Below are 27,805 nucleotides of genomic sequence, written 5' to 3' on the forward strand. Positions count from 1 at the left end.
GGCCCATGTGGAGCTTAAACACCGATATGGACCAGTTGAACTAAATGTTCTGTTTCTGAACTGTAAATTCAATGTAATTTAATATTCTCTATGATTGAACAGCAGTATAATGTTTGTGTGAAAGCCAAAAGTATTTCTGCTGTCATCCAGTTACAATTTTGTCTCTAAATTTGATACCAACATTCCTGGGGACCCTGAACCCCAGCTTTATGCAAGTGCCGGTACAATTTATAGCTACATTCCTTTTAAGTTTAACCTTCTCTCCATTTAGAATGACCAGAAGCAGCCATCACATAATTCCCCAAAGCAGCTGCACGAGGCTTCTGATCTCTGCAATGATGTTTTGTTTAAAGCAGTTTATTGCACTTTGTGAAGTTGCCCAACGATCCAGCGATTCCTTCAAACATTAAGAGCTGTGGGAATTGTTTATACTTGCAGAGATATAGAGCTGCACCGAGATCACAGTTTATTCCAAGGACCAAGAGGAATCTATGGTTGAAAATTTACCATGGAACAGAAAGTTAAAAGAGTTTGTTCATCTAATCTTGTGCCCTAACCTTTAGTCCAATTACTGCCAGAGGCCATGCTGTGAATCTGCTGTAGGCAGCAGCCATTTTCCTTTAAATTAATCCATGTTTTTTCTATTGTGCTGTATTTTAACAATTAATCTGGCGTGAAAAAGACTGATTGCTTTATTAATGCTAATGGTAGTTGAGATGGACAGAAAGGGGTTTTCAGTTATAAAGCAAAAATGATTGATTGGGTGTAATTGAGGGTTACGACAGATACTGACAGATGATCCAAAGCCACCAGCTGGACACAGGTATATTTGACCTGACTTCAGAAACATGCCTCTAAAGTGAAGTGCTCTGCATCCATTACCTCCTGGGTTTTATTAGCTGGGTACCATGGTTTCCCACAAGGAACACCTGCTCCAGGGCTGCCAAATTCTCTCCAGGTCAGTTTACATCTAGCAATCAGTTTACAGCTTTAAAGCACATCTTTTGATTATCAATGGGTCAAATATCTGTGCAGAAGAAAACATCACGACGCACATATATTTAGGTTCAGCGCTGGCAGTCATTCGGGGAATTTTTTTTTTCCATGTGGCTTATGTTGCTCCTAAAACATACTATTCTTACCAGTCAATGCTTATGATTGGGTAACCTAGTTGTGCGCCTTGTAACCAGAAGGATTTGAAACCCGGCAGCGCTCACTCAGCCTTGTAGTCTTCTGAGGCGGGCATAACGAAAACTTGGACGTGAGGAGAAAGCATGAGATTGTCAGAACTGAGTAGAGCTTACAAGCTGTTTTAGTATCTGACGGAAATGGAGATTAGTGCCACATTCAGCAGGCATTTCATGACTAACGGAAACACATCTTGACGGGTTCTCTCTGGAACCCGACAGGCAGTGAAGATATGTTGTAAATGTTATTCTTTTCTATATGGACATCCCAATAGAAATGGTCATTCAAAAGCAAAATACTACAGATACTGGAAGTCTGAAACAAAAGCAGAAAATGCTAGGAATATTCAGCCGTTCAGGCAGTATCTGTGGGGAGAGAAGCAAAGGCTGGCATTTTTCAAAAAGGTAAGTAGCTTCCCCACTGGGACTGAAAGTGTAACTCAATCCCACGCGGACTGGCGGCAGGACCCTGGGTGGCATTTTACTGGCGCCGGTCAATTATGAGGCTGCCTCCATGAATGCCTTCAGATTGAGGATGGTGGCTCACCTCCCAGAGGGCCGATGTCATATAACAGCTGGCAGGCTCGGCAGCCTCATCGATAGAGGTGGCACGGCTGCTGCTGCAGAAAGAAAAGGGAGCCTTCATGTTGAGGTGGCCTCGAAGGCAAGGCAAGTTTATTTTTTACCAAGCCGGGGCCAGGGAGCAGGCCCCTGCAATCGGTGGCGTGCACCCTCCAGTAGTGGTGCCGTGGCCATGGGGGCAGCCATTGTCACTGGGGAGCCCCTTTGTGGGCCATGGAGCAGCCATAAAGGAGGCCCTCCCCTCCCTGGGAACCCATTGGGATGCCTCCAGGATTTGCCAGCCAGTCTTCCCTGACACCGACAAAGTGCTGGCAGGGGGCAGGATGTGATGGATAATTGGCCATTTAATTGGCCGTCTGCCTCCCATCAGCGGACGGCCGCATCGCTGAGATTCCCACCGCTGGTAAATCCTGTAGCAGTGGGACGACGTCAGGCTCCCCTCCTGCAGCCTTACACTGTCATTTTACCAGCCCTCCTGCCTCCTCAGTTCATTGACCTGAAACATTAACTCTGTTTCTCTCTCCACAAATGTTTCCTGACCTGATGAGTATTTCCAGCATTTTTTGTTCTTCGAAATATTCATTCCTCATCAAGTATTATAAAGTCTTTTAAATTTTTAAGCAAGACAGTTTTCTTCTTGTAAATCTATGCCAATGGCAATCTTTCTTTTCCAATATTCTCTCCTCCTCTGAAAGGGTAGAAAGTAAAGAAAACTTGCATTTGTATAGCGCCTTTCGCAGCCTCAGGATATCCCAAAGCGCTTTACGGTCAATTAAGTCCTTTTTGAAATGTAGTCACTATTGAAATGTAGGGAAGATGGCAACCAGTTGACACACAGCAGGATCCCACAAACAGCCGCAAGATAAATGACCAGATAATTTGTCTCAGTGATACTGGTTGAGTGTAAATATTGGCCAGGATATCAGGGAGAACTCCTCTGTTCTTCTTCAAAATACTGCCATGGAATCTTTTATGTTCACCTGAGAGGGTAAACAAGGCCTTGGTTTAATATTTCAGCTGAAAGAAAGCACCTTCAAAAGTTCAGCACAACCTTAGTATTGTCAGTCTAGGTAATAAGCTCTGGAGAGAGGTTTGAAATCTTCTGATTCAGTGGTGAGACTGCTACCAACTGAGCTATGGCCATACTAGGTTGCAGCTACAGCTCAGCTTACAAACTCAACTTACAAACACAAATAAAAAATGACTGGTCGTCTTTTATTTTTCATTTTTCTTCTTGACAAGATCTTGATGGACATGTTAAAATTTTAAGATTTCTTGTTCTAGATTTTAAAATGGCAACAACGACAAAGTTTGGCTGTATATGTTTAGGGATGGAGTGCTGAACTAGTGTGCTATCAGATGTGTTGAATGATGCATCTGGATTGTGGAAAGCACTGTGCATTTATATGCTCACCTTTTGTATATGTTGGTGTTTTAAGCCTGTTTCTGCATGTTTTAAGCCTGTTTCTGAGCTATTTTGCCTTAGGTTATAAATAATGAGGAGAATTCAATTTCAAAGCACTTGAAACTTTACTAAAAATACATATAGGGGAAGTAAACGATTAGGCTGTGGGTAGGCACACAATTAATAATCTAGCATTGTACTACATACTCTGACATAGATTTAACACAGTTAAAATTGTTTATTCCAAGTGCACCAAAAACATCACCAATTCAACCCAAATATCTTAAATAAGTCTGCCAGAATCCAATATTTGAAATTCCTTGTCCAACAGTGTTGTAAGTTAAAATTAAGTCTTACTCCTGATGGATTTAAGTCTAATTGTTTAATTTTTTTGTATTGAGCCAGAGAGTGGGACTGACTACATAGCTCCATGGAGAGATGGCATGGAGTCAATGTGCGAATAGCCTCCTTCTGTGATGTAAATGACTCTATGACTCTATGTTTGATGGTATCTCATATATAAATAGCATGTTTAAAACATGTTGCTGGATTATGATACATGATGAATTAGCAGTACGATGGTCCATCATAGGGGAAGCAATAATTTTACTTTCTCCCAGTACTGTCCAACTGTAGACCACTGAGAGGCAATGTGACCCAGACACACATCCACAAAAAAGCCAGTTAAAATAGCAGAATGTGCAGCAAGTTACTGAAGCTGAGCCTGTTGTATCCAGCTCTGGGAATGATCCATATTTATAAACTATATTACAACAGCACATTGTGAGTTTGGTGATCACCAACTAGTTGACAGTAATAGTATATTTTAGGTGCCAGTTCAGGTGTGGCAGGCAGTGAGGATGATACCAATCGACAACATAGATAGGCTAGCAGAATGGGTGGACAAGCGGCAGATGGAATTTAATACAGAGAAGGGTGACGTTGCGCATTTTGGCAGAAAGGATCGTGAGAGCCAATATAGACTTAATGGCAAGGTTCTGAAGAGTGTACAGGGACAACCTTCTGGGAAGAAGATAGCACCAACGAATGGATGAACAGGGACAGAGGGACCTGGACGTTCTTGTGCATAGATCTTTGAAGGTGGTGGGACAAATTAAGAGAGTAATTTGCAAAGCATATGGGATCTTGGGCTTCATAAATAGAGGTATTGAGTACAAAAGCAGGGAAGTTATGGTGAACCTTTATAAAGCTCTGGTTATGTCACAAGAAGAGTATTGGCTGGGGTTGTTCTCCTTGGAGCAAAAGAGATTGAGGGGAGATTTGATAGAGGTGTACAAGATTATGATAGCTTTAGGTAAGGTAAACAAAGAAAAGCTGTTCCGATTAGCTAATGGTACAAGGACCAGGGGACACAGATTTAAGGTTTTGGTCAAGAGATGCAGGGGGGATGTGAGGAAGAACTTTTTTACGAAGCCAGTGTTAATGACCAAGAACTTGCTGCCTACAAGGCTGGTGGAAGTGTAGATGATGAATGGTTTCAAAAGGAAATTAGATGGGCACTTGAGATAAATAAATTTACAGGGCTATGTGGATGGGGGGGTGGGGGGGATGGTACAGATTGGATTGCTCTAGAGAGGACTGGATAGGCCGAATAACCTCCTTCTGTGCCGTAATGACTTTATGACTCTAAGTCATTCTTCATTCTTCATTGTTTAATTTGGGGGTCCATAAATATTATCAATGAGTCCAGTTACCAATCTATTGCTGGTTCTAAATCTCAAGTGAAACTCCACCAGACAGAGATTTAGTTAATTCATTTGGTACAAAGACACCTTTTCCAGTACTTGATCATTTACTTTGTTCACCTAAGCCTAGGAAGCATGTTGTGTCAGCTGATGTGCTTATTGTGAAGGCCTGATTGTTTATTTATGTACTGTTCAAGCATCATGAGTCATTCGGCTACCCTAGTATATCAGTATAAATTGATAATATACCAAGATCTGAGGATCAATTTGCAGTGAATTCTCTCAATGGTTAGACAAGCTAACAGGTATATGGGTCGACCTTATCACAGGAGTCCATTTCCTCTATGGAAGAAAGCTGACACAAGAGTAAAGCCTAGATATTGGAAATATGGGTTAAAACAAACGCAATGAGGACCACTTTTGGAGACCAGCCTCTTGTGCCCCAAGCGCACCTAAAAGCCATTTGACCTAATATTGGGTGGGGTGATTTATCAGGTGTGACTGCCTAAAACAGACATTAGACTCCTTGCTTATGTTAATGATGGTCCTAACACAAGTTTAGGAATTCTGAGTGGAGTAGACCGGTGGAAAAACAGCCTGGCAGCTGGCCACTGCTATACTTGGCCCCCCTCTTGCATCCCTCGGACTCACTTGAGGCCGAGTCTCTCGGGGTGTTGAGGGTTATGCAGAGCAGGCACAAAAGAGGAGTTGAGGCCTGGAACAGATCAGCCATGATCTTATTGAATGGTGGGGCAGGTTTGAGGGGCTGAATGGCCTACTCCTGCTCCTATTTCTTATGTTCTTATGAGTCAATGAGGCAGGAAGGCAGCCCAAAGTTCCATGTTGCATGTGGAGGCACGGCAGGTGTAAGCGGCCTGCCCTGGTTATTAAGATGAAACCTGATGCCCAATTTCAGGCTGGTCTTGAGCTTCCCGATTTGTGCAAGATTTGCAATTGCATTGTCACCTTCTCACCCAAGACCAGGAACTGATGAATTGTTCACTGAGGTCTTAGAGGATAATGGTGTTTAATACATCATTACATTTGGGGTGGCGCAGTGGTTAGCACCACAGCCTCACAGCTCTAGTGACCCAGGTTCGATTCTGGGCACTGCCTGTGTGGAGTTTGCAAGTTCTCCCTGTGACCGCGTGGGTTTCCGCCGGGTGCTCCGGTTTCCTCCCACAGCCAAAGACTTTCAGGTTGATAGGTAAATTGGCCATTGTAAATTGCCCCGAGTGTAGGTAGGTGGTGGGAATGTGGTAGGGAATATGGGATTAATGTAGGATTAGTATAAATGGGTGGTTGTTGGTCGGCATAGACTCAGTGGGCTAAAGGGCCTGTTTCAGTGCTGTATCTCTAAATAAATTAAAAAAACATATTTGGAGGTAGAAACTGGTTCTGGCCTATTTTTGGGTGCATAACCAACAGTACGCAGACAGCATGCAGACAACTGGAAAGCCCACAGCTCGTGCAAAATTCGACCTTGAATAATTTGATTGTGCTGTCAAATTCTGCTGTGCCTTCAGAGACAGCACACTCATTGTCTAATGATTAATTTTGGACTGTTTACTTCGCTTAAAGTAGTACTTGGGTAAGACCAGATGGGAAGACACAGGAGAAAGAGAAGGCAGGGGTGGGGGGTTGTGGTGGTGGGTGATGTATGGGCAGGCAGTGGCCCTCACTAGCTCCACATCAAAGTTAAAAGTAAAAATTAACTTACCTTTCTGTTGACAGTCACTTTTATGGCTGCTCCACACCAGTTACACTTGAGCAGAGCAGCCCCAATTTCCGTTCTGCTCTGGTCATCCCAATCTTTTAAAGAGGGATCCTAAAATAGGTGGTTCTTATTAGCATATGGAAGGGGCCTAACACATGTTTTAGGCAATATGGTGTTCAGTGTTTCTCGGGTACCCTTGGCCACAGGGCGCAACTCTCTAAAATTGGCCATTTCTGTCCCAAAATGGGTGCAATGGGTATTAATTTTTATCCCATTTGTCATCTCCTTGGCTCTCACTTCTTGGCTTGAAGCACAAGAATCTTATCATATAAGCAATTGTGTTGCTATGCGACCAAGAAGTGAAGTAACGAAGCATGAACAAAATGATTCTCCAACCTAGATAAGGTTATCACAGAAGTAGATCAATCAATCGTCACATGTCACAGCATACAGATCAGGAGGTTACCAGCAGTCATTTTTCAGGGAGAATTGAGAAAGTCATTAACATCCTATCATCAGGGTATTCAATACAGCTGATATCTACAGCTAGGTGGATTAAACCAGTGGTTCTCAAATTGGGGTTTGCAGACCCCTGGGGGTCCACAGAGACCTTCTGGGGGATCTGCGATGCACTGCTGGCCCACAGGTGGGTGACGTGGGGGACTGCCAGGGCGCCATGGTCAAGAGTAAACAAGTGAGCAGCGGCCAGAGGCATTTTCCTGCTCTCTCCTGTTGCTCTAGTGCACTCTCCATGCTCCTGGTCCCCTGAGCTCATGCTCTCTCCATGCTCCCGCTTTCTCTGTCCTGCTACCCTCCACGGGCTCCTCATTCGTCCTTGCTCTGCTCTCTGCATGCTTCTGCTCTATCCCTGCTCCCCTCATAATTTTTCCATCTTCTGTTCTTCCTGGGGTTCTGTTCTCTCTGAGCCCCTGCTCTTTTTGTGTTGCTGCCAAGGATAGACAGACTCTGCAGCGCGAAGCAGGCACACCCCATCATACTAATATCTGTAAATACTTGTCGATCAGTTCGACTATATTGGGCTGAATATAATCACATCAGATTATATTGATATTCATATTGTATTTTAAACTTATGGGAATGTGAAATTTAAAAAAAGAATTCCATGGCAGGAATTACATTTTGAAATTGTAATGTCTGAATTCAGATGATCTTCAGAATGTTATCAGGCTGCACTTGAATGCTTCCATAGGTTTAGTGTCTTGCAATTATTACTCACATTTCTTTTATTCTTTGTATAGCATTATTAATCTGTGAAAAGGTAGCTACAATATTATCATTTTGTACAGGTAAACTTTGTCTCTGCTTTACCCTGCATCGACATTTGCAGCAGGACTAAATTTATGAGCCCACTTCACCAACAAACCTTCAAATTGCAGCAAATTGTTCCCATTGCACTATATAAATACTATGTTAGTATTATTCAGATGCACAGATAAAAGAAGAGAAGATAATTGCAGCAATATCCTTATTCAAAAAAAGGGAGCCAGGGATAGGATTCTAAGACTATAGATCTCTGCCTATAGTCACCTAGTGGAAGGACAGAATGATTTCAGGCCAACATAATACTGACCTCTTGAGCCAATATTAACATGGTTTGGTTGAAATCTGCTGATGGTTCTTGCATGTAGAAACACCAATTATAAGCTGTCATTTTGGTTTTAGTGACAAGCATCGCATGTCTTAGTGAAGAATATGATACTAGAGTCTCCTTTACAGATGCAGTGTTTGCATATCCTGGGTGAAATTGTGTCGCATTTCTTGGCTTGCTGAAAGATACCCAACTTGTTTTGTCTGAGACCTGCACAGGTATTTCAGGCATGTAGCACGCCCCTGGTCTGAGAACTTAAAGGTAGCATTTTGTGATATATGTTCTTTAGCTGTAGAAAACCACAATGAGCTTTACAATTGGTTTCCAATTCATGCACTCTTACAAGGATACACTCCTAGAAGTAATCTTCAGAAATCTTAAAGTACAGAAAAAAATGCAGTGTTTTTTAAAATTTACAACTAAGAAGTAATTTAAATTTTCAATAGATTGGCATCTGACATCTGCTTAAATTGAGGAGGATGAAATTCAACTTTATGGGGAGTGAGGGTGCGGTAAAAACATCCGGTAGCAGATTGATTGCCTCTGTTTGATTTTCTCCTTCCATTAAAGTCCACTGCCATCAGTTTTGTACTCATGCCCACAAGCCCTGATAATTCAACCTACAAACCAAGGCAACTCAATCCTATTTTCTTTTGTATTTCTTATTTACTGTCACATCCTGTTTGAATTTCATGGGCCTGAAGGCTTAGACAGGGCTGTTTTGATGTCATATTATGAATAAATCTTAATCATAACATCAAGATCTTTTAGTATCAATAAATTAATAAATGAATGAGAACATGGCTTTAAACATTACATGTGATCCCAAGGCTCCATGGTGCACACCGATTTGGTTCACAAGGCCAAAACCTCTGGCTTAACCTACATTCTGGTGGACAAAACCATAAGATTAATATTTAAGATCGGTGGTATGAACAAAAGTTGGACACAAAGTAAAAATGACCACTGTTATACTTGGGCCATTCGGTCTGAGTAAAGCCCCCAAAGTTATAAATAAAGCCAAAATTATAAAGTGATGTGAAAATTATTTTGAACTCATACTCAGGTCAGATGTTATTAGTCCTCTTTGTAATTTCACCTACCACTTTGTTCTTTCACTCCTTCTCAGATGGATGAGAACCAACTCATGATATTAAGTTCTCATTTGAGCAAATCTCAGCACCTTGTGATTTGAACAGGATTCAGTAAGGAAGAAATTTGCTTTAAGTAACTGTGTCCAGATATGCAAAATTGACTGTAAATTTCAAAGCCCAATCAAAAACTCAAATAAAGCAGAAAAAAAAAGAAGCCAATATTATTCACTGTACTTAGCATATGTGTGTAGTCGTCAAATGCCGAAGACAAGGCTGAGTATTATACAAATCTATACAAGAGGCATTATGGTGAGAATATTGACAAGGATCACGCTGAATCTTGGTGAGGTCTGTAATCGACAAGTTCCTCTGGGTCTGCGGCTGGCACCTGAAATTCACCGAGAAAAAAAGAGTCTGGTGAACAAATTTGCTGTGGTGCTGTACGTGGTTATCCAATGAGCTTTACAATAGGTTTTTAATTCGTACCCTCTTACAAGGATACACTCCTGGAAGTAGTCTTCAGATATCTTAAAGTACGTTGACAGAAAAAATTCAAAGAAGAGAAAGTTATGTCTGGTGGAGAAAAATGGGTGAACAGAAATATGGAAAAGGTTAGATATAATTGGGGAACTACTTGCTTCAGGAGACCCTGCCGTAGAATCAGATGGTGGGGAGGGGAAGAAAAATACAGAGCTTCCCACAATCCTAGCACAACTCAGTCCAGTATTAGAGCAAAACCAAGGGATCAACAGAGAATACTAGATCTACCACAATATCTTCCGTTCTCATGCATAATAATTCCAGAAGGGAGACTATATATAACTTGCCTGAGAAAGGCAAGGGGAATACCTAATTATCTTCAATGGAGCCACCATCCACAATTTATCTTCCCATGCTGAACAAGATGGCATTGCCACTTGTGCCTAGAAAACTGTAATGCAAACTACAAACACCAGAGACTGGATTAGATATCAATTGAGATGGCCACAGGTAGATCCAAGACACAATGCAATGAGCTGGGTGTAATAGAGATACCTGTGTTGAATCTGACCTTTTCGCATCATGGCTCAATGTGACTGGAGTAAAGGACAGGCCCAGAAGGTGAGTCACCTCCTCCACATCAGTTTAATGCACCAGTTGCCAGTTGATGGCTCAGTTGGCAAAGGCCATACAGTAATTTTCAGCTAATTGCTTGGGCGATAATCTGGTGGAGTAGATTGCCCGTCCATTGTAGAACCCATCAGATTTTCAACCCAGAGCAATTCAGTTTGCTCTTAAGTACTTCTGCAATGGTCTAGCAAATCAATCAGTTGTAAAGAAGATGGCTCACCACCACCTTCTCAATGGCAATTAGGGATGGGCAATAAATGCTGGTCTTGCCAGCCATACCCCCATCCCTTAAAATAATTTTTAAAAAGCCTCTGCAGAATTTCAGGGCTGTGTGTTTATTTTTAAGTATGTTGCTGATGAAATGGATGCTGATCACTGGTGCTTGTTTGCCAGGTGTACATGGGTGGGGGGGGGGGGACGGCGTGGGGAGGGGGTGCAATTTTAACTTGTTGAGGGATAACTGGCAGGCAATGGGTGGAGCAGGCCTACTGCCTGTCCATTGTTGCCACCAGGAGGCCCGAGCCATTGTCAGGTGTGGTCCTCATTTACTAGCCTCTGGCGGGCTGTGGGGACTTAATGAGTAATCTGCTGCAGCTTGTCAGTTGTGAGAGGTGGGAAAGTGACCAGTTCCCATGCTGAGCCCACTGAGGGATGGAGCCTGAAGTTACAGAATAAAGTTTCTAATCAATCAAAACTTCATATGCAGATTAGATCTAGCTGGCATAACTCCGTACCATAATTGTTAAAAGGTAGATTTCGGATTTTATGTAGGGAGCCTTGTCCACCAGCAGCACAGACTGGAGAATTTGCTGTGATAAGCACTCCCTGCAGTTGAGGCTACCTACCCTGAACACAATGTCAGCATCTATAACATAATGCATGTAAGGAAATAGATTTTTCTTTTATACTTGGGCATTAAATAATCACCTGAGTAGATCGCACAGAAGATCGAGCAGTGTGGATTGCATGCCCATATTGTAAACCTGATAATCCATCCTTTTAAATTAATATTAAAAAACAGCATTCCCTTCTTTCTTATTGCCCCCATCTTCTACCACGATACCAGCTCACATTGTTAACTGAATCGCAGCTCATATCTATCTGGACATTTATTTATCATGTGCTTTATTTTCGTCCATTTTGTTTTTTGCAGCAAAACTTAGCCAGGAAATCACAGACAATCTTGATGACTGGAACTACAAGCCCCCAGGCTCTACTTTCACTGAAATTGACCTGATGGACTGTGTCACTGCAGAGTGATTTGCATGTTTCTGCTTAGAATACAGCTTGGAGATAGGTGAGCTCTTGTTCCTCTGTTGCAAATTGTTCCCGTGACTGATAATATTAGTTTAATGATGCAGGCATGTATTGTATTTTCACATTAAAAATTTGATGTATAATGCATTGCTTGTGTCAAAATACAATTCATATAAAACAAATCATGTAAAGGATATCTCGCATGATGCATTAGGGAAGTGAACATTTGTAAAGTACTTGGATCGGAAGGTTGTATCCTTAAGGAAATTAAGGATTTCCAAGGGAAATGTTTGCCAAGATTCCAGGTGACACCTGGGGACAAGTTTTCCAGTTGCTATGCTTTGGCAGATTGGATCACTTGGGTGCAATTCAGAAAGGAAAATTGGGTGTGGAGGATTGCAAACTCAAGGGGAGCCCATTCAGTTTCAGATACGTCAGTTTAAAGATTATTCTCAGGTTTATTTTTCAATCTATCATTTTAACCAGTTACTATTATCCTGACTAAAACTGCTGTTATTTCTAAACTTGTCATAAGTGTATTCCTGACTCTGATCCCTATTTACACTGCTTCACGGACCTGCATTAGTCCCAAATCAAGAGCTAGATGGCACTTACCTGAGCTCTTGATCCCCAAGTCGAGCCTAACTTTCAGTCAATTTATGTAGTTGTTCCTTCATTTGTTTCAGGATATGGGTGATGCTGATGAGGGTTCATTTATTTCCCATGCTTACTAAGGTCCATTTTGGTGTAAATTGGCCAGGATTGCAATATAGCCTCAGGGAAATTGGGTAGGATTTGGATACACTGGGATCGAGCCAAGGCAGCAGATTTCTGACAGTATGCTCGAAGGTCCGCAGATACTGGGCCTTAAGTTTGAACTGTTATGGGAGGAGCTCTTGCTGCCTGTAACTACCATGCACAGAACCATCTTCCAGGCATAAGAGTTGGGAATTCCTGTCAGACAGTGTAACTGAGACACCACCTAACTGATGCCCATAGTGAGATTAATAGCTGCAGGATAAGCACAGCATTAGCAGTTAAGCATTAACCACATGTTGTCAGCTATGTGAATACGTGGGCAGAACTTTCAGCTGGAGGAGAGACGTAAAATGGGCAGTCATGGATCAGAAAGGACAATTGGGCATGATGTATAGCAGGCAGCCAATCTTCTACTATTTGTCTTACACCCCCGCTGAAGTTGAAAGCTCCAGCGAGTGCCATTTAGAAGTTCTCTCCCTTTCCCCACCACAGCTCATCCTATTGCAGATCACATTAATGGTATCTTTGAAACAAATCCGATGCACAACTGATTTTGCTGTTCTATTAAAAAGCAAAGTGCTTACTTGTCTGGCAGTTAAGCTCAAGATTTGCTGATGACACCAGATTGGAGGCATAGCAAATTGTGAGGAAGATTGCAAGAGCATTTAAATAGGATTGCGGGATAGGTAACAGATACAGTTCAGTGCTGAACAATATGGAACAATGCATTTTGGAAGTAAGAATAGGGAAAAGAACTGCATCCTAAATCATAAGATTTAAATGGAGTAAAAGAGCTGGGAAACCCATATATGGGTCATTAAAGGTGCCACAAGCAAATAATGCCATTCAAAATGTAAACATTATCCTTTGTTTTCTGTTTAGAGATAACAAACACAAAAGGAAGGAGATAATGTTGAACTTTTACAAGACATTAGTTAAGCTGAGTTGGAATATTGTGTGCAATTTTGGGAGCCCCATGATATGAAGGGTGTAAAAACTATGAACAAGGTACAGTGTAGATTCACTTGAATGTTACCAAAGATTAGGAGATATATGCCAGAATTTTTTGTTGCGCAGGAGGCCCGCCCACCGGCCAAATAGTTGGGGGCGAGCCTGCCTCTGCCGGGCCTGGGGAGACACGCTGGGATTTTTCACTCCCAGGCTCTTAATTGGACTTGGGTGGAACTTCCACCTCTCTGAAGCAGGAAGTCTCACCGTATGGAGCCAACAGTAGGATCCTGGACATTGGCCCCAGAAGAGAGGCAAGTTTTGGGGCCTTGCCGGGGACAATCAGCTGGGTCCCAGTGAGGTAAGGGGATGGAGGGGGAGGGGGTCGATTGGGGGGGAGGAGTTTTGTGCAATGGGAGCAGTTGGACCATGGGAGGGGGCCTCCTGGGGACCTGAGCCATCCACCTGCCCCTGGTAAAATACCAGCGGCGGCGGGAGGAGGCCTTTAGGTGACAGTGAATTGGCCATTTAAGCGCCTTGATTGGCGTGGGGTGGGCGGGCTGTTTCTCGTCACCGCTGCTTCTGGTAAAATTGCAGCGGGGAAGGGAAGGTGTCAGGAACGACAACCCCTGCCTCCCACTCAATTATACGAACCCCCCGCCCCATCACCAGCCCACTCCTGTGGGGGACTGTAAAATTCTAGCATGAGTTCTGAAGAGGGATTTGACAAGGTAGGACTTTTTTGACAAGAGGTGAGAAAGTTAAAGGGTGACCTGAATGAGGTCTTCAAGATTTTAAAAGATTGCAGTAAGGTGAATGGTGACAGAGGTTGGTACCATGGCAAGAAACAGGTAGAAAATTAGGATGAGCAAAAAGAATTAAAGGGGAGTAGATAAAAAATCTTTACACAAATGATGGTTATAATGTGGGATTCCTTGCTATGAATGTCCTTGAAGCAAAGTTCATAAATTTACATAAAAGAGAATTAGTTGCTTAAAAAGGAGGAATATTAAAAGATATGGGGAACAAACAGGAGAGTGGGTTCACAACATTAACCATCGCAACATGGCTTGTCTTGATAATATTCTGAGATATAACACTCTAGAACATTTAATTTAGTTCCCTTTAAGTTCTAGAGATGAATAGCTGAATGTTAAGCCAATCTTGCTAAATTATCGGTGTGTCATGAATCTTGAGGTATAATCACTGAAAAATGTGATTCCCTGTAGTGAGATAAATGAACAGTACCTAAGAATTACTTGAACCAGGCATCAAATCAAGGCTGAGTTAATATCAAAAGACTGTTGAAATGAGTGACATAAGTAGGCATTGTTTAAAACATTGTGCAGCAGCTATCAATAGTTTCTTTTGTAAACATTAATTGAATTTAAGTCTTTAGTGTTGAGTTATCTCAGGACAGAGCTACTGCATGCATTCTACACAAGACCTTCTTTGTTTTCTATACATGCCAAGTTCACCAGGATGTGATTTAGGACTGGTCATCTTGAAAACCTAGCTGGCATACAACAACAAGATAGTAGTGGGTCGCCAGAATAAATGGACATAATGGGCTGGATATCTGGAGATCCAAAATGGACCGGCTCTGGAGGGACACGATGTTCAAATTTCTGGATGAAGGTGGAAAAAACGTACCCAATATCGCCCTCATCCTGATGACCACTTCCGTGTGCAGCTGCATCAAGCTGTGAGTAGAGCCCCAGTATGCAAACACCAAGTGTCACTACCTGCTGAGGTTCTGTCTGTCCCCAGTGTTGCAAATGATGGGTCTGGCCACATTGCCGCGGAACGCTCCATCCAGATGGATTGTGCCGTACCACCTATCCTTCGTGAAAAAGTTTGTGAAGGAAAACACCTTTGACCACCAATCCATCAGGCAGTGGTCTGCACGGAATGTCCTAAAGGCCCTACGGGAAAAGGAGATGGTGGATCCTGTCGGATGGTTCCCCGAGCAGACCGCCAAAGTCATTTGGCAGAATGCCTTATCACCAAAACTTTCAAACAAGCACCAAGATGTAGCTTGGCTGGTGGTGAGAAGAACCCTTCCCTTCAGATCCTTCCTGCACGCCCGGAATCTCACCGCCTCCGCACGCTGTCCTCGAGTTGACTTTGGTGGGGAAGAGACTGCTGCCCACCTCCTTCTGGAATGTGTCTTTGCAAAGCAGGTGTGGAAAGAGATGCAGTGGTTTTTTTTGAGGTTCATCCCAAGCAGCTCTGTAACACAGGAGTCTGTGCTCTACGGGCTGTTCCCAGGGACGCACACCGAGATAAATATCAACTGCTGTAGGAGGACTATCAATTTGATGAAAGCCGCTCTTCGGTCTGCCCGAAACCTGCTTGTCTTCCTGTGCAAAGAGTTGTCCACGGCCGAGTGTTGCAGACTGGCACATTCCAAGGTCCAGGACTATGTGCTGAGGGATGCGCTAAAGCTTGGGGCAGCCGCTGCAAAGGCTCAATGGGGAAAAACCGTGTAAGATTCTCCTGCCATAGTGAACCGAGGGCTGGAACCCATGGAAAATCCCTCAGGCTGTATGCACCAAAATATCGTTTTGCTGTAAAATGTACATGGCATGTAAAATAGAATGGAAGGGTTGCGAGGCAACTCACTCCTGTATTGAAGAAAACTGATTTCCTTTGCCCTTTCTGGAATGTCAACTTGGAGCTGTCCTGAACTGTTTTGTAATGTATTTTTTTACAGATTTTTATGAATGAAGTATATTTTTGGGAAAAAAATGGGATGGATTTTAGGAGCCCGCCGCTGTTCTCGGTGCCAAGTTAAAAAAAATGGCAGCTCGCAAGCCAAAGAGCCACCACAATCTCCCGCCCGGCAGCTCATTTAAATAGCCGGGGCAGCCTGCACCCCCCGCCCCCAATCACATGGAGGGGGTGGGCTGTCCGTCCCCGGTAATGGCATCAGTTGCCTGTGTGCAGGTGCTGGCACCATTTTTAAAGGGTAGCCAGACCTGCTGGCGCATTTGAATTTTTCATGTCGTAACCCCCTAAAATTAAATAAATAAATTTCTACCGCCCCGTTTCCACCCTCCCCCCCCCATAACAATTGCATTAACAAATTGCCCTTCCTGCCAAAAAAAACCTTTTACATCTGACCTCCCCCCACCCCAAACTGCACAAAGTTTAAAGTTCAACCCTTCCCACCATTCCCTATACCCATCACATTTATTTGACCCCATTCCGCCCCCCCCACCTCCACCACACTGAAAATCTTACCTCCTCCCCCCTCCCCACCAGTTTGGTGCCGCATTTTCCCAGACGGGGATTTGAAGGGGTGGGAGTGCCGGCTGCGGCACCAAAGATCACGACGGGCCATCAAGATTGCAAGTAAGTGGGCCGAAGGGCCTGTTTCGGTGCTGTATCTCTCTAAGACTCTATGCCTCTAAGTGTTTGTTCATTCATCCATTTTATTGATTTGAATATTTTAATTGTGGGCCCGTCACCCAGCGGTGGGGGTGCTGCCACGGAGCCTCAACACTGCCGAAGGTCTGTGACAGGCCTCATCGGGACCCATCTTCAGGCACCACAACCCCCCCTTCAACCCCCACCATGGAACCCGACACTGGGGGGACAACAAGATCCAGCCCAATGTATGTGCAGTAATATTGATTGAAAGAAAGTCACCTGGCATTTAGAGTGGACCAGCTTGTCTATAATTTAGTTTAATGTCTAATGTGGAGGAAAAGGTATGTAATGGTTACATTAACTGACGGCTATCAGTGACCAGTCTATAAAGCTAAGAATTTTGTTCCAGCACTCCACTAAATCAAGTTCAGTGTTGCTGTTAACATTTCTAGATATATTCGTGTGCATGTGACCTTTTACACTCATGATTCAATTTTTTAATGGTACTATAATGAGTGTCACCTAGGATACGCTCTGTAAAATTACTTCTAAGCCATTCTGCACAATGGTCCCAAAATTGCTGGACTCTGGGAGGATGCATTGAGGGTGTTGTTTCTGGCAGGGGAACCTGAATCTACTGGGTTTCCCCTCTGTGTGAACTGTGTACTAGGAGGTGGAAGCTCCCGCCCATTAAGAAGTAAGCAAGGCAGTTAGAATGATTTAATTTCCACCCTGAACTCGATCTTTCCAAGAAGGGCCTGTATAAGGCAGCCATGGCAGCTTTGTGGTCAGCAAGGTTTTTATCTATAGCTTTGCTTCACCTGCATCTTCCTGCAAAATTCTTTTTGTCCTTTTTAATCTGATGCCAGCAGCTTCAAATGTGGTCTTCTTGGAGAGGATTGGCAGCCAGCAATACTTGAAATATAATCTTTGAAAGTATCAAAGTGTGGCATGCAAGGAGAATCCTATTTTTTCCTAATATATACAGTGGAAGTAGGAAAGGAAAAGGAGCTGCAAATTGTTCCATGCGAAGCCTATCAAGTAAGACAGCACCAGTGAAGATTCAGACCCCTCAGAGATACCCTTACACATAGGGTTTTCAGGCCTAGGAGGTTCTTTCTAAATCTCATTCTTCAGTTATGCCACAGGAGGCTATGCTTCAGACCTATGCCTGAGACAAGCAAAACTCACCATTACAGCCAGAACGGCAGATGAGATCCACAACCCAGACTACACTCACTGAGAAAGTGACCACTACACTAACTTTTATACAGCTGGCTCATTCCAAAGTGTGAAAGGTGACTTCTACCATAAGAATCAGTTGTAGTACATTCCAGAATTAGGCAAGCCACAAATACTTTGTTTTGCCTCGGTTTCCAACTTAAATGCCTTCTCTTGTTTGGATGAGATGTTAAACTGAGGTCCGATCTACCCTCTCAGATGGGCATAAAAGATCCCATAGTACTATTTCGAAGAAGGGCAGGCGAGTTATTCCCAGTGACCCAGCCAATATTTATCCCTCAATCAACATCATTCAAACAGATTATCTGGTAATTATTACATTGCTGTTTGTGGAAACCACTCTGTACCTGCCTTATTTACTGGGGCCTTCCATTGGGCAACCCAAGCACTCACCTGAATCAGGCAACTGCTTCAATATTACATGCAAATTGGGGTCCTATAATGTACGTACAACTTCAATATAATTTTGAAGGAACACTGGGTGGAGTACCCAGCTGTCCTGGGGGCGAAGAGGAAAAGAACAGAAAAACCTATTGCATGGGGCTAAGAGGAGCAGGAGTCCTTCTCCAGTCTCCACAAGAATATTGTGGGTCACTGCCATCCCAGGATCCAACATCCCAGTGATTGGTAGCAGATGTGACTTCCTGCTGGCTAGGTCAGCCTCCAAACCACCTAATATTGCACCAGCCCAGAGCCAGTGAGCTGCAGTGCGATGCCTGTTTGGGGCATGCAGCTTGCCTCTGGGATGGTAATGAGGCCTGGCCCTCAAAATGGGCCGGGCATCCTGACAAAAGAACTGACTGGGTGGCCCACATGCTCCACTGAACAACCGCTTAGAGTTAAAATCTACCCTATAATATAATGACTGGAAAGGAGGAATATAGATCCTGGGAATTGCAGATGGCTACATTCTCCATCCTGTCCCAGTCTGTGATCCCAAAACTCAGTTGATAAATTAAATGCATAAAGTATTGTTTCTTGGAGTTTTTACAAGTGATATTAGCTCTTACAGAATTTGACAGAGTTTTATTTCCAGATGAATAGATTGCTTTATCTATTACCAAATATAATCATCCTGGGGCTTAATGTCCTTTAGTTATCGCTACATGGTGCATGAAAAGAATAATCCATGCTAATTCCAGTTGTTTTTTGTTCCTGAAAATTTTACAGGAACACTATCTATAACGGGTCTGTGTAGCTGCAGCAGAATCTGGGATTGGTGTTATCGAAAACACATAGCTTAATGCAACCTGCTGCGGTATCACCTTTTTCTTTTGGCTTCTGCTGAATTCTTGACAAGCAGAGGACCTTTGTAATCAATAAAGATCTTTCATTGCAAAATACTTGATGTCAAATTAATAGCTCTGGCTATTTCACGGAAGTATAAAATATTGCTGATCAATTATAGAGAAATGGGCTGAAATTTTACGGCCCCCAATTGTGCAGACTGGTGGTGGGGTAGTTGTGGGGGGGGGGCGTAAATTGAGTGGGAGGCTGCGGGGTTATTCCCAACCCCTCCCGCTCCCGCTGCAATTTTACGAGGGGCGAGGGCGGGGGCGAGAAACAGCCCGCCCACCCAGGTCAATCAAGGCCCTTAAGTGGCCAATTAACTGGCACTTAAGGGCCTCCGCCCGCCGCAGTGGTTATTTTACCCTTGGCTGGCAGGCGGCTGAGGCCTCAAAACCCCACCTGGCAAAACCAAGCGACCTTCTTGCAGGCTGGTGTGGGGCCCTCCTGATCGGATACCCTGTGCCCCATGGAGGGCCGCCCCTGAAGCCCCAATCACTCCCAAAGCACAGCAATCCACCTGCCCCCCCCAAACCGATCCCCCTTGCCTTGCCGGGGCCTGACCGATTGTCCTCGATGAGACCCTAAAAACTTACCTTAGTTCCTGGGCCATCCTTCCTCTATCTTCTGATGGCTGGGCATAGTCCCAGCAGTGGCCAGCTGATTGGCCGACAGTTCCATTAGGCAGGACTTACTGCCTCAAGGAGGTGCAAGTCCCACCCAAGACCAATTAAAGGCCTGGGGAGTGAAAAATCTCGGCCTGGTTCCCCAGGCCTGGTGGAGGCGGGCTCGCCACTGACCTTTCGGCTGGTGAACGGGGCCTTCCGCCTAACGTAAAATTCCAGCTGTGATTTTTGGAGATGGGGCCGGAGGTTTGGTTCTAAAGTCTTGAAATTGAGGTTTTCACTGCGCTGGAGCCCAGTTGTTTGATGCATTAGGCTTGGTACTGGTTACGAAAAGGGAACAGGCATGTACATCAGTCTAACAACATCTCCAAAATGGACAGTGGGACCCAAGAGACAGGACAAAACTGGTAGATGAAGTATTTTTAATTTTTAAAAAACCCAGTAAGAAGTCGTAGAGTAGATAGGAAGGGTTCCATTAATTGGAGATAGGAAAAATAAAGTGATAAAAATAATGAAATGTAATAAACTTTGGGATACAAAAACAATGGAAAAGGTGCATAGGATTTTACTAAGGATGAGGAGTTACAGTTATGAAAAGACACTTGAGAAGTTGTGGCTTTTTCCATTAGATCTGGAAAGGTTAACAGGTCTTCCAGAATAGAAATGAATACGATAAGGTAAACAGTGACTGATTGTTTCTACAAAGAACTAAAGGGAAATTTTGAGATGTCTTTAAGCAGAGGGTAATTAGAATGGGATATCCTCAACCATAAACTGTTGCTCAAACAGAATCGATAAATTCTTTGACAGGGGAATTAGTTATTTGAAAAGGACGAGTTTTAAGGGTATGGAGAGTAAAAGGAGAGGGGGAGAAAAGCACTGATATAGACTGGATAGGTCAAATGGCCTGTTTTTGTTCTGTGGTATTCTGTAATTCTTTGATTCCAAGAACAAATGAATGAAAAGGAAGACAGGGTGGGAATGAAATTCAACCTGTTGTACTCTTTTGCTGGCCAACAAATAGGGCTACTGAAGTCCAATTCAGAAAGCCAATCTCCCACACCCTGCACAGCATTGGAAGCACATCAAATGCAATTTTGACTTGGGCACTTTTGAGTCCCTGGCAGCAGTCTAAAACAGGCCAGTAAAATATTCTAATAAGAAGCCTATTGCCTCTTTAATAATCCCTTTCTGGCTTGGTAAAAAACTCGTCAGAGCTTGCAGCTCGGAGGCTGCTGAAAACCAGGTAAGTTTTGTTTCCTTAACCTTTTTTAAACTTACATTAAGATGGAGCCAGGAGCAGCATAAGTGCTATCCCTGTCTCTATAGCAGTGCTATAGGTTAGTGCCAGCCCAAGCTCACCTCCCTCCCAGGACCTGCATGAAAGCAGGTCTGGGAAGAATTTTTTTTATTTGTTCATGGGATGTGGACATTGCTGGCTAGGACAGCATTCATTGCCCATCCTTAATTGTTCTTGAGAAGGTGGTGATGAGCCGCCTTCTTGAACCGCTGCCATCTGTGTGGGGTAGGTGCACCCACAGTGCTGTTAGGAAGAGAGTTCTGAGATTTTGACCCATCAACAGTGAAGGAATGGTGATATCGTTCCAAGTCAGGATGGTGTGTGGCTTGGAGGGGAACTTGCAGGTGGTGGTGTTCCCATGCATTTGCTGCCCTTGTCCTTCTAGGTGGTAGAGGTCACAGGTTTAGAAGGTGCTGTCAAAGGAAATGCGGTAGTTTTTGTCCAGGTTCATCCCGAGCAGCTCTGTAACACAGGACACAGTATTCTACGGGCTGTTCCAGGGACGCACACTGAGGTAAACATCAACTGCTGCTGGAGGACCATCAACTCAGTGAAAGACACACTTTGGACTGCCCAAAACTAGAGTTTGGGGCAGCCGCCACAAAGGCTCAATAGGGAAAGGCCAGTGTAAAGCCCTCCTGCCATAGGGGCTGGAAACCATGTAAAATGCCTCCGGCTGTATGCACCAGAGAATGTTTTTAGTATGTAATGCAAATTTACATTTTAAATATAACCTGAAATGGCAACTATAGTGAGGCACCTCATGTACTGTATTGAAAGAAACTGATCTGTATTGCACTTTATGAAATGTCCAATTTGAATTGTTTTGTAATATAGTTTTTCAAATTTTATGAAGAAAATATATTTTGGGGGAAGAGAAAGGACCTTCCGCGAGGGCCTCTGCTGGCTTCGGGGTGGCCTGTAATTGGCCTCGACATCACCAGCAAGCTGGTTCCAGATGTGCAGTAGCTTGTTGGACTCACTAAACAGAGGCCTGAGGCCCCAAATTAATCGGGCTTCAGGCCTACCTCTTTGGGTGCAGAGATCATTCCCTCTGACCAGTTGGCACCAATCCAGTAGTGTGCACAAACTTCTGCCAGAATGAGAGGAAACAAACTGTTAATATTTTACTCAAAATAATTTTGGGTTTTTCCATAGTGCAGAGCTATTAAACTAAGAAAGTTGCTACCAACATTTATGTAGGTTAATTATTATTATATTTTTTCAATTTCATAGTACGTGAGCTAAAACATTAAAAGAAATTGGCTGACCCAAGGAGACCTGCTGATATTTCAGGAGTTAATTGAGTGCCAAAAACAATGGGGCAAATTTTACAGACCCTTCATTGTTGGGGGTCGTGGTGGGCGGGGGGGTGGGTATTGGAAAATGCCTCTGGCAGAGGCCGGCCATAGGCCTCAATGCCAGCAAGGCCTGGTATATATTTAAATAAATGTTAATGACTGAATTAATGCCCTACCTGCTCCTGCTGTCCATCCCCCTCCGATATTGACGCCGGTGGCCAGCACTCCTATGCCCAGATCTCTGTTCGGAGATCCAATGTGGGGCACTGGTGGGGAGAAGGAAGCAGGAAAATATTTCAGTGCAGGAGGGGTGGAGCCAGGTCAAACTAATATTATTGGTGGAGGGGATAGTGGGAAGGGGTTGAAGGTAAAGGTTTCTAAACTTTGGAGATGGGGGAAGGTCAGGCACACAAGGTTAAGTATTTTGGCAAGGCAGAGGGCAAGGACTTAAATGTACGGTTGTTGTGGGGGGGAGCGGGTTTAGATCAGTAAATTTTATTTTTTCCAACAAATGTCCCTTTTGGTAGAGCTCAAAGCCCTTTAAAAATAGCGTTGGTGCCTGCGCAGTGGCACAGACGCCGTTGCCGGGGACGGATTGCCCACCCCTCCATGTCATCACAGGGTGGGGGTGGGCGGGGGCGTGGGCGGTCTACCCCGTCCATGTAAATGAGACGCCGTGTTTAATATCGTAGCGGCTCCGTGGAGCAAAGTCCGTGCATGCAGCCTGCCATTTTTTACGGCCGCCGCCATGCAACATAAATATCAGGCCAATGTGTTATCTCAACATATCGATGAATTTGTGCATCAACTGACTGAAGGACAATATACTTTGGGCACAGACTTAACAACAAAAATCTTGCCCTTTAAAAAGGTACAAAGTCAGTGAAAATTTTAAACAAGGTCTTTGTCATTTCCTTTATGATTTTGCTGCAAATAGTGACCAGAGAAAATCTTCCCTCTAGCTATGTGTGATGCAGTTTAAGTGAATTGTTGAAGTTGTATTATAAAGAATGCAAAGCATGAATAGCCAATTTGTGGAGAATGACTGGGCACTTAAGCTACCAGATGAGATATAATGGTCAGTGTCTAATCCTCCTGCAAAAGATCTCAATCAGAAAAAGTAAAATTACCATGGAATTTCAGCATTCTCCTTGAACAAATACACAATTGTGTAATCAAAAATGTTTTAAAATAAGTAATACATTGATAATGCCAGGCTGTGTAACAGAACTTTTTTTTATTTCATCAGAATATAATACATTGGGGGACATACAGATTGCCAGTTCCTGAGGCATGCCTCAGTACCTGGAGCTCACTCAGATATGGCTGTAGTTTGTTGCCTGGGTCTTAGTGATTCACAGTGATTGTGGTAAAACCCTGGATAGATTGGTTTACAATGAATTTTTACTGCGGTTTTCAGTTGTTCATCATTAAGCACAACAATATATTCATTAGTAAACTCACAAGTTTTAAATGTTTCTTCAATGATTCTTTTATCTGCTTTAGAAATAAGATATGTCATCTTTTTACAACCTTTTGCACTTGGTAGTTATTTTATTTATTGAAAAGACATGGTATCATGCCACAGTCTACAGTGCAGGATATCATAAAGAAGAAAAGAAAACACAAGGTAAATCAGGAAATAGTAATTAAGTGGTCACATGCTTGACTTTTACAAGCTTGTGGATTGCAAGATGGAAGAATGAATGGGGTTCTGTGAAGGAATCAATGAGATCAGGAGACTGTGGGGGTAATTTTGACTTTAGATGATGGTGCCAAATGAGTGATAGGGGCTCATCCCAATGCTAAGTGCCTCTCCTGATCTTTGTTTCCATTGCAGTCAATGGAAACAAAGTTAGGAGAGGCATTTAACTGGTGGCCAAGTCAATCTCCTGCATTTTACACTGTCATCCAAAGTCAAAATGACCCTGAGTTATTTCAACATAGTGATGTTTTAGGACAGAGGAACTACGTGTAGAAGAGCGTATTTCGGTACCAAAATGGACAAGAAATGGACAAGGGAATTTTTATTATAGTAGTATTAACAAAATAGAAAAAAAATGGAAGTTTCAACAGAAAGGCACTGAAAGTTTAGGGTGGCACTGGTCATGTGATGTGTTTTGTACACAATTTGCATTTATATAGCCTCTTTAAGATGGAAAAACAAACATAAGAGCTTCCCAGACAAAGAAGTCAGACAAAAATGGACAGCAGGTGTCCTCAGCTCACTGGTCTACTTCAAATGAGGCCTGAGGCTCAATTTTGATTGGGCCTTAAGCTTAAGCTTACCTTTTCCTGCACGAGAATCATTCCATGCACCCAGTTTGTATTGGCGAGCCAGCGCTGTGCAATTTCCTGCATGAAGCAAAACGTTTTGAATTCACATATGTAAAAGTTGAGCTAACAAGCTATAAGAACAAAAAATAAACACCAATGAAATTAACAACCTAACGAATAACTATTCATTGCGAAATCAGCCTTTCATTTGGGCTCGTCTGCCCTTTAGGCAAAATTGCAATCTACATCTGCATTTGGCATTTCATATATATGCACACTGCAGGACTATCAATGTCCCTGAATAGAGGAAAAAGTTAACGTGATTTGAATCAGTTAGGATCAACATAACCTTGCCTGGATATTTATTTAAAAGAGCACAAATATAACTTGAATACCAGACTTTGTAAAAACCAGAGTCAGCGACAGTTATTGTAGTTGACAAGTCAAATGTTTGCTTGGATGTTCGGTGACAGCTCGAATATATATTTGACAGAAATGTTTTGTAGAGCTTCTCGTTTGACCTCTCCTAAAATAGGAGGCTAGTGTATCCCTGTTCTCCCACCCTATCATTTCTAATCTTGCTATCAGCAGTTAGCAATGAGATACACATACACCAGAGTTTACCGAATGCTAGAGGACACAAAGTTCGGAATTCAACATGGTTGTAGTCAGACAGATGAAGAGGCACAATGTTTCATATGTTAGCATTTTTTTCCCTTTGAGTAAAAAAAATGCTTTCTGTTTTTTGTTTAAAACAGGAAACTACTGAGAATAGTGCAAAGAAAACTGAAGGCAAGTTCTGGGAAATGTCTGTCATTCCAGAAAGATTGCTAGGTCAAGTTACGTCTCAATTTTCACACATTACGTTTTTGCACAAACTGTCCAGCTCTGCATATGCACAAAGCAGTACAAGTACAGTGATAATAATGAGAGGACAGCTTGGGATAATATTCTATTTAGCAGTTTTTTAAAATGCTACCCAAAATACAGTGCGCTTTGTCCATCCATCAACAACTTTTCAGACTCTGGGGTCTTGTCTTACGTTAATGAATAGCACTGAGATTTTTCTCCACACGTCAATGAATTAGACAGAAATTAGACCAGCACCACGATAATTACAGGGATTTGAGTCTAATTTACTACCTTGTGCATTGTACTGTTAGACAAAGTCTTAGTCGTTTTCTTTTGCTTCTAGTAATACATCTGATGTGGAAATGCCAATTTTCCCATGAACACAAAGATGAAAATGATAAAAGCTGGCAGTGAAAGCATAATTAGAATTATTCATCAAACTAGAGCATGCACTAGGAAGGTAGCTCTGTGGCTGTATAGAGGGGATGTTCTGGACAAGAATTGTGCTAAGCTGCTTTTCCCTCTTGGATAGATCGACATAAGATTTTTAAGTGCAGATTTGACCAATAAACTTTGCATTCTATGAACAACCAGGTTTGTATTTCTAGATTTTGTTTCTTCTTACATAGGTAATTATTTTTAATGCTTGTTCCCATTATTCCGGAGTTCATGCAGTAATTCCGGCATCAACAAAATATATAAATCATTATGATGCCCTTGACTAATAAGATTTCTTGGTTCCAGAAGACACTTGATGAGTGACACTGTCTGCTATCAAAGAATGACTGTTCAGAAGGCCTGGTACCTCTCCCCAAGGCCTGGGGCAGATTTAGAAAAAGAATTACCTGAGAGTTTTAAGAGGCCATATGGTGTCTTAGTTTGATGAGCTCAAAATAAATCCTTCCAAAGGAACCGTTCCTAAAAATATCTACATGTACACGTCCGAGCAAATGGCATCATGTGTGAATAAAAAGCATATTCCCACACTCTAATCTAAAATTAAGAGTAGTGTGATAACAGTTAAATCAAGGCAAGAGTTCTATCATTTGAACAGGAAGGAAGTTCCTATATCTCAACCATGCTCACATCTTTACAAATTCGGGCCCCACCTGAAGTTGCAACAGTTGGTTCCCCAAGACGTTACCTCTCTGTTAACTGTAACTAAACTATAGTACAATCACCAGAGAGTAGGAAAGGTCTGGTGAGGGCTTGAGTAATTAGTAAAATATGTATTTTTGCTTTCTCTTTATAATAAAAGATTATGGGAATGTTTATAAGCCATGTCATGTTCCATATTTACATGAAACAAATTGTCTATTCCAGGTTTGTTTAAAGTGTACACGCAATGACAGGGTTAATAGAGGTGCCAGCATTGCCTTCTGTATGTTTTACATTCAGTTCTGCATAGATGTTGGTCATGGAGTACTGTAAATGACGTGCAAGTTTTTTACTTCATTCAACGAGGAAACAGTAACTAATCATCAAATATATACATAAAATAAATCAATGTAACAAATGTGTATACAAAACATAACAAATGTGTATACAAAACATAAAAAAATAAAATATACACACACAAATAGTAACAGTGCAAACTCAAACAATTGATTCAGCTTTTCATGAGCAATGGAAGTTGTTCTTTTGAATGTTGCAGTGTAAACCTGTGTACCAGTACATCAAGTTCACACCAACATAAAGAGACTTCTTCAGTTATATCAAAAAGAACAAAATGCAGGTGTGAATGTGGTATAGCCAGATTTGATTTTTCACCTCTGCCATATGTCTCCAGCCAGCAGGAAGTGCCAGTGAGCAACAGTAAACTTGCTCCAAAATAAGAGCAAGGTACTGTGGATGCTTTGATCTTTTCATTGCGAACTGTTGGCGTGACATCGGCTGTCTTAATTTCTCTGCCCCCTCACTCACTCTAACCTGTCTCCCTCTGAACTTGCTGTACTCTGTCCTCTCAGGTCTAGCCCTGACATTGTGATCAAACCTGCTGACAAGGGTGGTGCTGTTATTGTCTGGCGTACCGACCTCTACCTTGCAGATGCTCAGAGCCAACTCTCAGACACTTCTTCCTACCTCCCCCTGGACCATGACCCCACTACTGAACATCAAGCTACTGTCCACAGGACTGTCACTGACCTCATCTCCTGTAGTGGTTTTCCCTC

The 27,805-nt window shown here is 42.8% G+C and overlaps 1 protein-coding gene across 1 annotated transcript in view; it reads left to right on the top strand.

The window, feature by feature from the left end:
* Positions 1-27,805, top strand: part of si:dkey-27h10.2 (uncharacterized) — a 313,284-nt gene that overhangs the window by 138,491 nt on the left and 146,988 nt on the right. Inside the window, exon 6 of the mRNA XM_068041603.1 lies at positions 11,564-11,707. Coding sequence (XP_067897704.1) covers positions 11,564-11,670 — 107 coding nt within the window. The 3' untranslated portion in view covers positions 11,671-11,707. The remainder of the gene's footprint in view (positions 1-11,563; positions 11,708-27,805) is intronic.

Source organism: Heterodontus francisci, chromosome 1 (assembly GCF_036365525.1).
Source record: "Heterodontus francisci isolate sHetFra1 chromosome 1, sHetFra1.hap1, whole genome shotgun sequence".
In the NCBI taxonomy this organism is placed as follows: domain Eukaryota; kingdom Metazoa; phylum Chordata; class Chondrichthyes; order Heterodontiformes; family Heterodontidae; genus Heterodontus; species Heterodontus francisci.